Here is a 14,905-nt window from a genome sequence, read left to right on the forward strand (position 1 = left end):
TTATTTATAGTGGACAGCACAGTACAGCAATATCACTAAGTTGACATGTTCATATTTAATTTAAAAATAATTAGTAATGACTTCTGAATCAGTTGTAAAGATTATGAACTTTCTGATACCACTGAGCAGCTTAACATCATCAGTAGCACACTATATGTGAATACAATTTAGGGGAAACTTCTAAAATTACAGAAGGAGTTCAGTAAATGAATAGGTAAAATGTTCAAAGGTTTACATTGCTTGCTTGCTTGCAGTTTGAGTAATATGATGAATTACATTGCTTTCTTTTTCTGAAACCATACAATTTGACATCCTTCATCTGCCTTTTTTCATGCGCCATCATGTGGTTATTGAAAGGAAAGCAAAAAGCATACTTATTTGGAGGAAAAGCCTCATATAAAGTTAATACAGTAAAGTAACATTTCACACCTTCTCCACATACAACACCAAAGAAGCTTCTTTGCACTATCAAATATTAATGACTGCTAGGAATTTTAAGGATCAGATTAATTAAAGTGACATATACAGCAAGAATTAAGACCAAACATTTTTGTATCACATTTCATTCTCTTCAAGAGCATGCATTGCTGTAGATGGAATCTTACTTGAGCTAAGCAACTCAATTTTCTTTCCTCCCATGCTCTTAAGAAATAAACGCAACATAGTTTGTATTTCACTTAACAATTACTATTTTAATGGAAGATAGCTTTCATCATAAAACTAAAGCTGTGAAGCACCCACAATATCTTCTTAATAGTTATCAAAAATATTGTTCGACTTGAAAATTATGAACTTCTTTAGACAACTGATTGGCTAGCCACATAGTTTCTACCATCAGTAGCCTATAGATATGGAAGTGAATTCACCTTCAACACAGCAGATAACCAGTGGTGCTTGTTTCCCCACTCTCGAGAAATTGACTTGTTGTAAAAGCCAGTGATCCATGATGAAATAAGATTACTGAATTTAGAAGTTAGCTTTGGGTTAATCAACTGATAACTGCAAAAGACAGAAAGCTCTTAAGTTGATAGAATTGCTTTTCTGGAAGGCAACACTGGGAGATGGTTATTGATCTTAGAACCACGAGCCAGTCCTGAGAAGGGATGGAGAGGTGTCTTTCTAATGCCAGATTCAAGTGCTGCCCAATGTGATGCTTCAAGTAGCTTTTTAAACTTCCCTCAACAATCTTTTTAAAAGTTGATAATGCATCATTGGGAAACTGCTGTTACAAGCATACCAGCCTACATGTATAAGAAGGATGCATCTTAAATCAAAACTTTAATTCTTAACTTGGAATGGAGAAAGTATGCATAGCAACAGGAGAAAATGGAAAGAGGTTATTGCTTTGCTTAGAGATGTACAACTATTATATATGAGAGGCACAAATCATTCAGAGGATAAGGGCCAATAACGGTCAAAGGATGGGAAAGGGATGGACTAATTATTAATTCCACTCTCAGATTTTCAGCACTCAGCATTATAGCATGATCCAACTACAAACAATATCCATACAGGTTCTGTCAACTTACAAAAATATATATAAGAGGAATTACGTCCAAGTCACATTTCCATCAGAAAATTGAAGCACAACAATTATGCATTATCATGCGTGTACAAAACATGTTTTCAAAAGTTAATCTGACACACACAATTGGACACCTACCAGTTCAGATTTAAAGTATCCTATCGTGTTTTCATCTAGCTGGAAATACCTTCTTTTCCAGTTCTTCATCTATGTAAGGTAAAAAAATAAACATAAACATAATTCCAGTCTAGGGACCATCAAACAGTTTATTCATGGGAGTCTTAATATCCAGGCCATATTTTTTAGCATAGCTTGTAACATTTGGGGAAGAGTTGTCTCTGTTTTCATTTGCTGAGAATGGTTCTGAATAGGGGAGGAAAATACAACTAGAACTTGAGGCAACTGAAAGTGAGTCTTTCCACCATGTCCAGAGGTGACTGAAAGTATTTTCAATTCTCCTTTTCCCCAAAAGAGGCAGTTACAAATGGAGCAATTGATAGCTATCAAATAATCAACTTTTTTAACAAGAGCCAGCAAATCACAGGTTGCCCTCTAAGTTGGGAAAGGTTTTGATTTCTCTTTCTGGTTACTCCAAGCAAGATGACAGAGCCAAACTGCAGCTGCCCATCTACTCCAGCTGATGTTACTTCCAGCAATCTTTTACCAATGGGTCAATTCCAAACAATAGTCAAAGTCAAGGCTGCTTCTAATTGTATTGTTGAGGCAGCTTGATACTGTTTCCATACTATGGCTGCTCCATCTCATATACACCAGATCATGATGTAAACTGGCCCCTGCTGCTTTCTTTCTTTCTTTTTTTTGCCTCAGTGTTGCTATAGTGCTGTATCGGTAGTGGATGGTCTAACATGGTGAGTCTGATGTATACTAAAGGCTTAAAATACAGAGGAAATTTTAAGTAGATAGAGTGGGGCCATACTTTTATTAACATTCTTCTGATCTTGTGTCTGAGCTAATGCAGCCAGGCTTTATTTAATAATTAATTACATAAAACAGTTTCCCTCTAATGGGATTCTGAGCCTGTAAACAAAAACCTTTTTCTTAAAGTGCAAACAAAATCATTCAGTTAAGTTAACTTCTCTTTAAAAATCATTACTAAATCACATGCTACTGCAGTGGTGGGGAATTGAATCTGGCCAGTGGACCAGATCTCTATCCCCCTGACTGCTTGCAGGCAAAATCTGACAAGTGAGTGGATCAGCTATCTGTTACATCACATGGCATCCGGCGATGATGCACTCTGATGTCCACACAATAACTGGGACTGCCACAAAGGGTATGAAAAGTGCCCTGCAGGGTGCTTTGAAGTATAGTGGTACCTCAAACAGCTCTGTTCTCAAGCCCTGCAGGGTGCTTTGAAGTACAGTGGTACCTCAAACAGCTCTGTTCTCAAATGTTTCGTCTCCAGAATGCCGAAAACCCAGAAGTGCTCCTGTTTTCGAACGCTCCTTGGAACATGAACTTCCGAAGTGGCTTCCCCTGTGCAGAAACCTAGCTGTCAGCCAATCGAAAGCCATGCCTCGGAACTCAAATATTTTGGAAGTTGAACGGTCTTCCGGAATGGATTATGTTCGAGTTCTAAGATACCACTGTACTTATCAGTTGGTCGTTGGTGCTTCAAAGTGCTGAGCAGGGTTCTTTGCAAGGAGAAAGGGGCTTACAAAGAGCCCTGCTCGATGCCAACTTCAAGGTTTTCTTCCTACTAAGATTAGCTGTACGCAGCCAATCCCTGCTGTCTTGCCCTCCCTCTCAACTGGCTGGTGGTGATAGAAAGCCTTCTTTGTCATTACTTAATTGTGAGCACACTTTAAGGCTCTCACTTGTACACTGGCAGCCACCATCTCCACCTGCTCCTCACCTGACATCACATGTGACATCAGGAATAGGACAGAAGGCCATGGTTTGAGGGAAATGGCTTTAAGGGCCAAACCAGAACCCACGTGGGTCCAAATATGGCCCAAAGGCCAGAGGTGCCCCACCTGGGATGCTCCTAAATGTCAGGGTCTGGAAGTTACCAAAGAGCCCTGGAGTTTCCCCTCTTTCCCAAATAATTTTAACCAGATTCATTCCATTGGCAAAAAAACTCTCTTGCTTTAGCATCATATAGAACAATGAGTCATTAACATCAGAAATGCATCTTAGTCACTTACCACTGCTCCTTGTTTAACACAGTAGCCAGCTTTAATCACAGCATTATCTGGGGGGTGCTTAGCAGAAAAATAAGGAAGGTGGCTTTGGGACCTTTTCAAGTAGTTTTTATCACCTTCACCACATTCATTTACCTCTTCTTTCTAGAAATAAAACAAGACTACTTAATGGTAAAGTCTAAAATTCATCATCAACCCCTCCACTACTTTCCCCTAACATCATTCCAGATTATAAATTCCCTTTTATTACATAAATTCAAGTTTTGAATTTGGTGCACCACTAAATACATATTTTCAATTTATCAGGGCCTTTATATACTTGTGTCTCTACGTCACCTCAGGTTTGGCATGTAGCTCATCAAACATTCAGGATAAATAATATATATAAACCAGTAAGCTTCTTCTACAAATTTGGTAATAGCCCCACCTCCCAAATCTGTCAACTATTTCCAACTATCTATAAAAACAAAGGTGGTTTTTTGGGGGGTGTTCCCTATATTTTTCAAGAGCCAGGCCAGTACAAAGTTTACTAAATCAAAGTTTCATATTGATTATGCTGTGCAAGGAACATTCCTGATTCTATCAGCTTTCTCCCTTTACTGGAGGCAACATGTAAGGATCTGCAATTATATGCATAATGAAGCTGCCCCTCTTAGAACTGCTTCTCATGTTATATTCTATCTCAGAATTAGCATTAACAAGTATAATGTCTAGAATCACTTGGTTACCAGGTTTTATTACTGCTAGTGTTGATTCACTACCAGGCCCAAGCATCTTGCAAATCTACCATCCACAAAACCAGACTCAATCCTAGCTTAGAACTAAATACCCAACAACTGCAAATAGTAGCAACTCATTCTGCAACAAGGAGTTTGTAAAAACAGGTTTCCCTCCACCTCAAAAAGCATTTTCATATAGGTGTGTTATTATATATAAATACAATGTATACATTATCACACAAACATATACGTACATACATGCACATACCTACATTTAAACATAGTTTTAAGCAAAATAAAACTGAAAATAATATTTTGATTCTAAGTTAAGTAGTCCCATATACACCCTGAATACATATACAGTCATACCTTGGATCTCGAATGCCTTGGCTCCCAAACAAATCGGCTCCCAAACGATCGAAATCCAGAAGTGAGTGTTCCAGTTTTGAATGTTCTTTCGGAAGCCGAACATCTGACTGGGCTTTGGTAGCTTCCAATTGGCTGCAGGAGCTTCCTATAGCCAATCAGAAGCCGCACTTTGGTTTTCGAATGTTTTGGAAGTCAAATGGACTTCCAGAACGGATTCCGTTCAACATCCAAGGTACAACTGTACAATGAGACTAGCCTTCTCATTTCAATACAAAAAGCATGTCTATGCATGCACAGCAATGTACGCATTTATCACAATAGAAGAGGCAACGTTTGGGGGCAATAGAAATCCCAAGCTCCAAGCAATCACTCAACTGGAGGAATAGATGGCCAATAACCAAATACTTCTGATAATTAGGAAAGTTGCTATAAAAGGGCACACTGCTACCTGAGTAGGGGTTATTATAGGAACACCACCAACAATCTCTGTCCTGTAAGACATCTGCTTCTTTAACCCCACATTTTCAGTGTGACGTGTTGAATTATCAGTGTGAGACTGTGAATCAGTTTGCTTTGGTACCTGAAAATAATAAGCATTATAAACAGGGGAGTAAGCAAAAACCATTCTAACTTAGTATAATTATATATAGTTATATATCACTTCAAACATCCCAGAGGCATTCAAAAACAAGTTACAATAATGCAAGATGTGTAAGCTATTCAATTAAACAATATCAACATAAGATACTAGAAAGTGTTCATAAAAAAAATCGTCTAAAAACAATACGAAATATTCATCTACTCCATACAGGAAAAATAGATAAATATTTGTAGAAATTACATGCTTTGATTTATTGACCTGCATTCTCCAAGTTCGAGACATTCAAAAGTAGGAATTTGATTTCTGTTTCTAGTTCCTTTTGCAGTGTCCGTTCCTTTCTACACCATCTCAATTTTGGCCATAATGTTTTACTAGTTATGACCATTTTAAAAATATATTTTATTTTTGGAGGCAGGGTAAGCACTAGATCTACCTGAAAATGACATAGAAAACCAAACATATTGTTGCTGCGTTTGTCCAAGTATAGTGGAAGTCTATGTAGAATGACTCTACCATGCACAAATAATTACTTACTGTGATTTTGGTAGCTTTGTTCAGGACATTCACCCATTCAACTAAGTCTTGCTGATCATTGGCTTGTAGGAAGTATTTCCTCATCCCTGCATTCATGACTGTTAAAAGACAGGAGGAAGGGACTTCATTAACTAAAAAAAACACTATGTTGTTCTTTTTCTAGGCATTGTAACAAAGCTCAAAGTCAAACTGGGTACATTACTCCTTATCCCAAAGCTATAAAACCCAAGTTCAATGCTTTAATAGCATATACTCATCTGTCTTAAATAACTCTGTTTTGTTTATATATAGTTCTAGATGCAGGGGGTGGGGAGTGATGCATGTGGTCTTGGTTCTCCTATCTCCTAACACACACACACACCCCTTCTCTAACTTTCCAAATAAGTACTGACCCCAACACCCTTGCTGACCAACACACCTGTATGATGGGAGGGGGAAATACACAAAGAATAATCCAATTCTGGTTTGAAAACACCAGAAGTAATTTGTCCTTTTAAACAGACTTTTATTTATAAAAATGCATAGGACCCAACACTTACAATAGGTGCTTCAAATCTAAAATTAGTGTTTAAATGCTGTTGAGGTAGAAGGAAAAACCAACAGGACTTTTAAAGCAAGAAAATGTGTATGCCATATCCTGATATACACAGAATTTATTTATTGTTTTGTTTTGTTTTGTTTTTTTAAGGGGGGGAGCCGACAGCACCCAGTATTCCCAGGCGGTCTCCCAGCCAAGTACTGACCAGGCCTGAGCCTGCTTAGCTTCCAAGATCAGACGAGATCGGGCGTGTTCAGGAAAGTATGGCCGTAGACACAGAATTTATATGAATGAACAAGCAACATCCGCAGAGCTGGTTTCTGCCATTTTTATTGCATATTTAAATCTGCAAGTAATTTCCTAGTGATTGGTAATCATATGGATTCTCTTAGCTAGCGCTATATTGTCACAATTCCTTTGTGTGTGTAACAGAGTACCGAAAAAGCATTAGAGCTCAAATAACCCACACAAAGACTGTTCCTTTATATTAAATATTTGAGAATCTTTTTGCCACATGGCCACCTCCTTTCATCATGTCATGAAGTGTAAGCAACACATATAGGAAGCTAGCTGTCAGGAGTACTCTGATATGCAAGGAGGTTATGTTTACTATGCTTCTGTAGTAGATCATAATTCTGAACAAACAGAAAGATAAGTAAAAATGGCCTCACCACATAGTCAGATACTTAGTGCTATTGGGATCCCACAGTTGGACATAGCCTATAGCAACACTACAAGCAATAGCTCCAAAAGAAGCCCTGCCTGCAGCCATTCTTATAATTTGTTGCATATGCTAACATGGCCATCTAGGCTTTGCTTAATCACCAGATGCATGTTAAACTCACTGCAAATAACAAATTAGCAGGCATTGTTAATACCGATGTGTATTAAAACATGACTCTCGTTCTTTCTGTTTTTGCTGTATAAAGTCCAGTGTATATAATGGTGCACAACATGAGAAAGGGGAAAAAATATTTTACAACATATGAAGTGTTGATTAATTTTGTCAAAACAAATACAGAAATAATGTTTTAATTATCCAATTATTAAATATACCATTGGTAACTGCCACTTGTCGCTGTATGATCAACAATTTTGCTAATTTAGATACTGCCAATATCTAATCTATAAAAAGGAATAACTTTTCTTCTTTAAATTAGAAGGAAACCTTTAAAATGAATTAACTTGAATTCCAAATAGATATTTCCACTTGTATTTGATAAGAAATGGGCAGAACATATCCTGATTGCAGTTAACAACAACAACATTTATGCAGTCTACTACAACTTACCAAAGCAGAATTCTGCCTTTGGCCTCAGTTTAGTTGCATCACTAACCTAAAAAAATGACAGTTATATGCATTACCATAATAAAAATTATCATGTACAACATAAAAATTCCTTACAATACACCTTGATTTGTGTGTTGATTACAAACACACATTACACTAGTACACAGATCCACATAAAACACCAGTGAGCTATGTCATCTCTACAAAGGACTCTAGAAATGGAGTATTTCTGTGGTAAAGGTAACATGCAAAGGGTGGGGCCTGCAAAGAATGGAAACACATGTAATATTATCCAAACTGGACTTATTCTTTACTTTAACATATCAATCCTACCATGGCAGATTTGGGGGGGGGGAACAATTTTCTTTACTGAACGGCAAAGAGGCTTGTAGCCTGTGTTGCCATGCTGCCCACCAAGCATAGGACTTCCTTTCTTCTGCTTCCTTAGCAAGCTACTAAAAAACTTTGCAGGCAAGAAATTTTGTGGGCTTACTGATATGACTGAAAAAATGGCATTTATTATTATTTCATTTGTATACCACTCTTCATAAAAATCAAAGAGCAGTTTATACAATAAACATGAAAATATAATAATAAACAAATTAACAAGCCCACATAAGGCACAGATATAAACATGAAAAAGTATTTTTTGTATCAGCATTTTTCTTAATGTATTAAAGCTCCCAACTTCCAAAAAAACAGATAGTGGCTTTTCAACTTTTTTTCAACTCATTTTTCACATACTGGTTTCTTCCTTGGTATTGCGACAAATGTTTGTGCAGTTTGTGTAGTGAGAAAGACTGAGAAATCCAAAACAGGCTGGAAAATCGGAGATCTTTAGAGTAAAGGCCTTACCAGTATGTACAAGGAGCTAAGAACTTGGAATTTCTGCACTAAGTATTACAATGTTTCATGTTTCACAACATTTAAATTTATTTTTCCAATATTTACCCAGAAGGTAGTTTCTTTTTAATATTGCACTGAAATGCAGCAAAAATGCTTCTATATATATTAATACAACCTTTGAATAATAAATAAGTGATTTGAAGTAGATGTAATGAATTCAAAAATTATTGTGAGCATAAAGGACTGCAAATAGTTTCAGAATTCTGACTTTGCATTCTTCCTTTCCAATGTTCTCAGAAACAATAGCCAAAATCAAGACACATATTTACTAGCTACATCTTAAAGAAGTTACTCACATCTCAATTCCTTTCAAAGTGTGTTATGAATTTGGAAATACAATCTTTAGAGGAACACATACATACCTTTGAAATGTAGGTAAGTTTAATGGCTCCAACTGGCGGAGATCCAGAGGGAAGGTTCTGTAGTCAAGAAAATAGTTTTTATTTTATTGTGCAGTGCTATCAATTAAGACAATATATGCCCAAATTTTCAAACCATCAGATTAAAAAAAAAAACCATTCAAAAGATAGAATATTTTTCTAACATGTTCTTATCTATTTGATCTTTATTAGAAAGATCTCCCTCCAACACGGAGGGAGGAGCATTGGCCCCAGTCCCATGAGGTGCTGGGGTGAAACCACCACCGCTCCTACCACTGTCAGCACCTGGCACAGGGACGAAAGAGGCAGCTGGAGAAGGAAGGTAAGGAGCTGGGCAGCAGGCAAGTTCCACCCATGATATACTGCTGGGTGAAGGCACCATCATGCTCTGGTCCTCAAACCAATCCTGGACGATGTATTGATACATCACCCAGGCCTACTAGCAAGTAGACATGCACACCAAATACAGCTTTCAGAAAAGCTCTGAGGCTTTGTTCAAAAGCTTGAAATCCACATAGAACAAAATATTCTAAGAACTAGTAATTGCAATTCCTTTTTCATTCTTCCCTCTGTGTTATACCCAATTACGCCAGCCAGCTTAATCCTGCTTGTTTTTGGAAACAACTTTCTTAATTGCACTTGTTTCATGAATCTGAACATTCCACCTCCTCCTATATTTTAGCTTATTTTATTTTATTTTTAATTTAAGCAGGTTTTTCTTCTGGCTGATGCTTTTACCCTTTCTAGATTTTGCTAATTTCTCTAATTTGAAAATAATCCTGGCAACCTGTCTGAAGGGTGGGGTAGAAATCTCTACAACGTAATTATCCGGCCCAGCAGACCTTCTGTGTAACAGAATGCTGCTACCATTGTGTTTTGTTACTTTAAAATAAACTCCTACACTAAAACAGCTTGCTAGCATCAGTTTAAAGGCTTAGCCTTAGCAAAACTAGTCTCTGACTAGCTCTTGATTATTACAATGTATTTCAGGTGCTGTGATTAATATACACACTAACACACACCCAAATCGAAGTACTGTTGCCACATAAATCAGGTGTCTCAAATTTAGGACCAAATGGTATTTTGCATCTTTTGCAGAAGTGCTCCACTGATTTCCATGAGTTTTCTCATGGGGCCCAATATGGTTAATAACTCTTCCATTCTGATTGAATCCAGTAAAATCCAAATATTCTTACAAAATGGGCACAATGGCTCAGCCCTTAAATTGACACATGTCAAATGTACCTAAGTAACCAGGTAAACTTCCTTTGTTTTCACCCAGACACCATCTGGCACTGAGCCAGCCAATTCTTTATTTTCAAGTAAGTTTGAAGTTGAAAACTAGAAGTGTGAAAATCCTGACAATACAACAAAGTTGTCTTTCTTTTCTAGATTACAGTTGTACCTTGGGTTAAGAATTTAATTTGCTCTGGAGGTCCGTTCTTAACCTGAAACTGTTCTTAACCTGAGGTACCATTTTAGCTAATGGGGGCTGCCGCTGCACCGCCACCGCGCGATTTCTGTTCTCATCCTGAAGCAAAGTTCTTAACCCAAGGTACTATTTCTGGGTTAGCGGAGTCTGTAACCTGAAGCGACTGTAACCCGAGGTACCACTGTACAGCCTATAAACCTAGTCAAACAACTGCCCAAGAGCCACTCTGAAAAGGAAGTTGGGGTTGGGTGGCCAAAGCACCACCACTAAAATGCTTGCCAAGATCTATAAACAAGTCTACTTCCCATTCCACCTTCTGTCTCTTGGATGTCAACCGTGGACTGGATGACAAACCTCAGGTACAAATTTAGCCCAGAACCTGCCACCTGCTGACCATCAGCATTCAGTCACAGTCTTCACACCTCAATTATTTGGGTCTCAGTTTTATCTTCAAACAAATGTGTCTAGGACCGTAGCCAAAGGTACCCAAATTTCAAATGGTAAATAATTTGACCCATGAAGATGGAATCACAGGGCAAAATGAGAATTTAACAGAATATGTATCTGCACAAAGTTGAAAGGCAAGTCAATACTTGCAGAATTTTTCCTTGAAATCTTCCAGCTCAATTCAATCTCATATTATTAAAAAGCACACACATTTAAAAGTATCCTGAAATGTTTTTACCTGTGGATTATCCATGTACCATACCAAATTATCTTCTCTTGTGTCCAATATGAAGTATCTCCGCAAAAACTTTCCACTATTTTCATTTTCTTCAATGTCTAGAAAACCACAAATACGATTTTGACGATCCACATAAGGCATTTCTGAATTTGGACATTACACTGCAAAACAAAGAGTAGCAAATGTTTGCTTTACTAGCTGCACTTAATCAATACTGTTTCATTACTAGTTTCATCTAACATACTTTCATAGCTTATTTTAGGAAAAGATGATACTTAAATAAGCAAGCGGGGGGGGGGGGATCCTCACTGAACTTTATAAAAAACAAAATAACATTGTGATTCACTAAACATTGCCCCAAACACTGTTTTTCATGAGAGCACAGCAAGAGATTCCAAAATAGATGTGATACTTGAGAATATTTCCATATTGGCCCGAATATAAGCTACACCTGAATATAAGCCACACCTTTAAAATTGATTGGGGGGGGGGGAGAGAAAAAAATAAAAAATACCCGAATATAAGCTGCTCCATTCCTCACTGCTCTTGGCCGGGGGGGGGGGGCTGCACTGCACTGCTGGCTGCCTTTCCGCTTCCTCGCTCTCTCCCTTCCTGGCCTTGGGGGAGAGGATGGGGGACTATGCGCAGGGCAGGCGCCCATTTGCCACACTTCTAGTGCTCTTTGCCCAGTGCTCCTGGCTGCATACCGTAAGGTCACAAATATTAGCCACACTTTAACTTTTCCTGGTCAGAATTTGGGGGGAAAGTGAGGCTTATATTCAGGCTAATACGGTATTACACCCAGAAGCCTGAATAATGTTAAAACTTACAGTCTTCACATAATTAGAATTGCATGCTTCAAGTGCTACCAAGACCCTTTCAACCAAGGCATATAAAACAACAATAGTGGATTTATTCAGTTTCTAGAATATATTAATTATTAAGATATAATTGTGCTAAATCATTCTTTCAAAAAATATGCTGGGGTTTAAACCTTTTCCACAAGAGCAGTTGCAGACTTGGTTCACCGGCAATGTGTTGCATGTGAGTGTTATATGAAGTTTCTATATTCAATTTATGTTTATTATTTTTTGGACTTTTAAACCTCATGCAAAGGGGATGAATACTAATAAATAAATAATACTGGAGAGGAAGGAAGAGGTGAGGCAGGTGAATTAGGGATAAGGAAATGAGGGTAACATATTTGAATGCTTGATTACTTTTAATTATTGTTTGTTTGGCCTTCTTATCCTCTAAGCTTTCAATTAAGCATAATTGTGCTAAGTGAGCCCTTCTGGCACAGATACAGCATTTTTTTAAAAAAAATAACTGTTACAATATAATAAAGAATATTATAGGCTCAATCTAAGTGTTGGGCTATGACCATGGTTCAAATCCCCACACAGCCATGAAACTGACTGGTTGACCTTGGGCCAGCCACCATCCCTTAGTCTAAGCTACCTCACAGGGTTGTTGTGAGGGTGAAATGGAGAGGAGAACCATGTACACCACCTTGAGCTCCTGCGAAGAAAAAGATGGTATACAAATGTAATAAATAAAAAAGCCACACAGACTTAATTGGGCAAGTCTTGGTACAACTTGCTTTCAAGCAAATGACTGAAGCTTAAGGCAAACATACTGCAGATTTGGCCACAATGGATCTCTCCATATGTTATCCTGGTTGATAGGGACAACTGGCACTTCTATTAAGCTTGTTGATAAACTAAAAAACAGAGTAAATCTCAACAGCCTAAGGGCACCACAAATTAGGGCAATGCAACTCTCCACCAGTGTTAGAAATTAGCCAAGCCCCAGGTGTATTTTGTGACGGGTACGGATCCAATTCCAACCACGTGGAGATCTCTGGATGCCAGGCTGGCAACTGGGGAAATCAAAATGTCACTTACAGAATGATCTGAAATATTTTCCTTGAAGCTTCAATTTGTTTTATTCTGGATTGTTTTATCTGATGCTTTAATGTGCTGTAAACCGCTTTGAGATTTGTTCTTTAAAATATAAAACGGTATAGAAATCAATAATCATAATTGTATTAATCTCCATTGCAAAAATAAAAGGTGCTGAGACATTCCATTGTGGCAACCGTAACCTTGGTTTATGACAATTAGATTATATATCTGAGTTTCTAACACTGCTCTCCACATTTGGCTCTACAAAAATGTATGGCTCTCAGTCCAAATACAAAATGTTTATATTGCCTGAAATATTTCATGAAAGATGGTATCCATTTTAAGTGTGTGTTCATGCCAATTGTATTTTGATTTAATAACTCATTACTAAGCTCTTGTATCATTTCTTTAAAAGTGAGAAAGTATACATGTAGCAAGTTAATAAAAATATTTAAACAATGATGCAAATGAGGATATATAATCTCACAGACAATATGAACTATATTTAAACTTTTGAGATGTCTTAACACCACTCATTCCTGAATGCAGTGGACTGTGGAGTTATAATTATACCATTTGTCAGAACATGTTACAATATTTTACCACAATGCCTTGGAGCCATAGACAGAAACAATGTTATTGAGAACAAGCAGGAAGTGAGAGAAAGAGAGCGTATTGGTATAAGGATAACCAACAAATACTTTGCATACTCCAGATTTTCTAGGACAAAACAAGTATGGACACATATTCAGCCATTAGATTCTAAAGTTAATATCTGACAGGTTTCCTTTACTACCTATACCACATCTAAGCAGCCAAAAATTTGAGCTAGTTTTATTTTCACTCCAATATGAAGCAAGGCATCATACCTACGTTTGGGAAATCTGTCAAATTAGCCAGAGTCATATACTAGGCTAATATTCTCTGTATAAAATCTATAGCTTTGTGGCCCAGAAAAAAGTTAGTTTTTATTTTATTACTCAGGGCCAGACTTCTACGGCCTTTATTTTGGGTGGTGTATGTAATTACCAGATATCCCAGATTTATCCAGCCCTCACAACAGCATAGTCAAGTTTCTTCTGCTTGCCATTTACTGAAACCAAAACATAGTTACATAGATCTCAAGGGCTCAGTATTAATGTGCTGACTAGGAAGTACAGTCAAAACCTTGGTTGTCAAACATAATCCATTTCAGAAGTCTGTTTGGCTTCCAAAATGTTCGACAACCGTGGCACAGCTTCCGATTGGCTTCAAGATCTTCCTGCACTCAAGCAGAAGCTGTGACAGATGTTTGGAAACTGGAGCATTTACTTCCGGGTTTTCAGTGTTCAGGAGCCAAAGCGTTCCAAAATGGAGAGGTCTGGGAGCTGAGATTTGACCGTATATCCCATACACAAGATCTGGGAAGTTAGAAGAACTTCAGTCTTAAGAACAGCCAATTTTTTTAAAAAAAGAACTGATTTAAACCAAATTTCCCATGTTATAGGTCATACATTTTCTTAATAAGAATGCATGTAAAGTGGCGGCTATAATGTAACAAAACAAACACAACCTAGGAACATAACTAAAAAATGTTTAGTCATATAATTCCGCAGCACATCTAAGTTACATAAACTTAGATTTCTATTTAGTTTTCAATACACATTTAAGGATTTTAAGGGCTATCACTAACTGAAAGCTAATGCTAAAATCCTAATTATTTAATGGTTAATGCACATTTATCTAGCAGCAACAAAGAACAGTAGACTTCTGAGAAAACATGTGAATTTACTATGTGTAGAACTTTCAAGAAATTACTGAGCTAAGAATTTTTTCCTCCATGAGATGAGCACTATATATCCTTGAAAAGTCGT

At 37.4% G+C, this 14,905-nt stretch overlaps 1 protein-coding gene across 11 annotated transcripts in view; it reads right to left on the reverse strand.

Annotated features, from left to right (window-relative positions):
* PLEKHA1 (pleckstrin homology domain containing A1) overlaps nt 1-14,905 on the reverse strand; it is a 37,032-nt gene that overhangs the window by 13,840 nt on the left and 8,287 nt on the right. For all 11 annotated transcript variants that reach the window (XM_083506213.1, XM_083506217.1, XM_083506211.1 and 8 more), the window contains exons 2-8: nt 11,146-11,306; nt 9,011-9,067; nt 7,743-7,788; nt 5,914-6,011; nt 5,227-5,358; nt 3,694-3,834; nt 1,664-1,732 (exon numbers count right to left, since the gene is read on the reverse strand). In XM_083506213.1, the coding sequence (XP_083362339.1) occupies nt 1,664-1,732; nt 3,694-3,834; nt 5,227-5,358; nt 5,914-6,011; nt 7,743-7,788; nt 9,011-9,067; nt 11,146-11,286 (684 nt within the window). In that variant the 5' untranslated portion in view covers nt 11,287-11,306. The remainder of the gene's footprint in view (nt 1-1,663; nt 1,733-3,693; nt 3,835-5,226; nt 5,359-5,913; nt 6,012-7,742; nt 7,789-9,010; nt 9,068-11,145; nt 11,307-14,905) is intronic.

The sequence above is a fragment of the Podarcis liolepis genome (genome assembly GCF_965112155.1).
Source record: "Podarcis liolepis genome assembly, chromosome: 5".
NCBI lineage: Eukaryota > Metazoa > Chordata > Lepidosauria > Squamata > Lacertidae > Podarcis > Podarcis liolepis.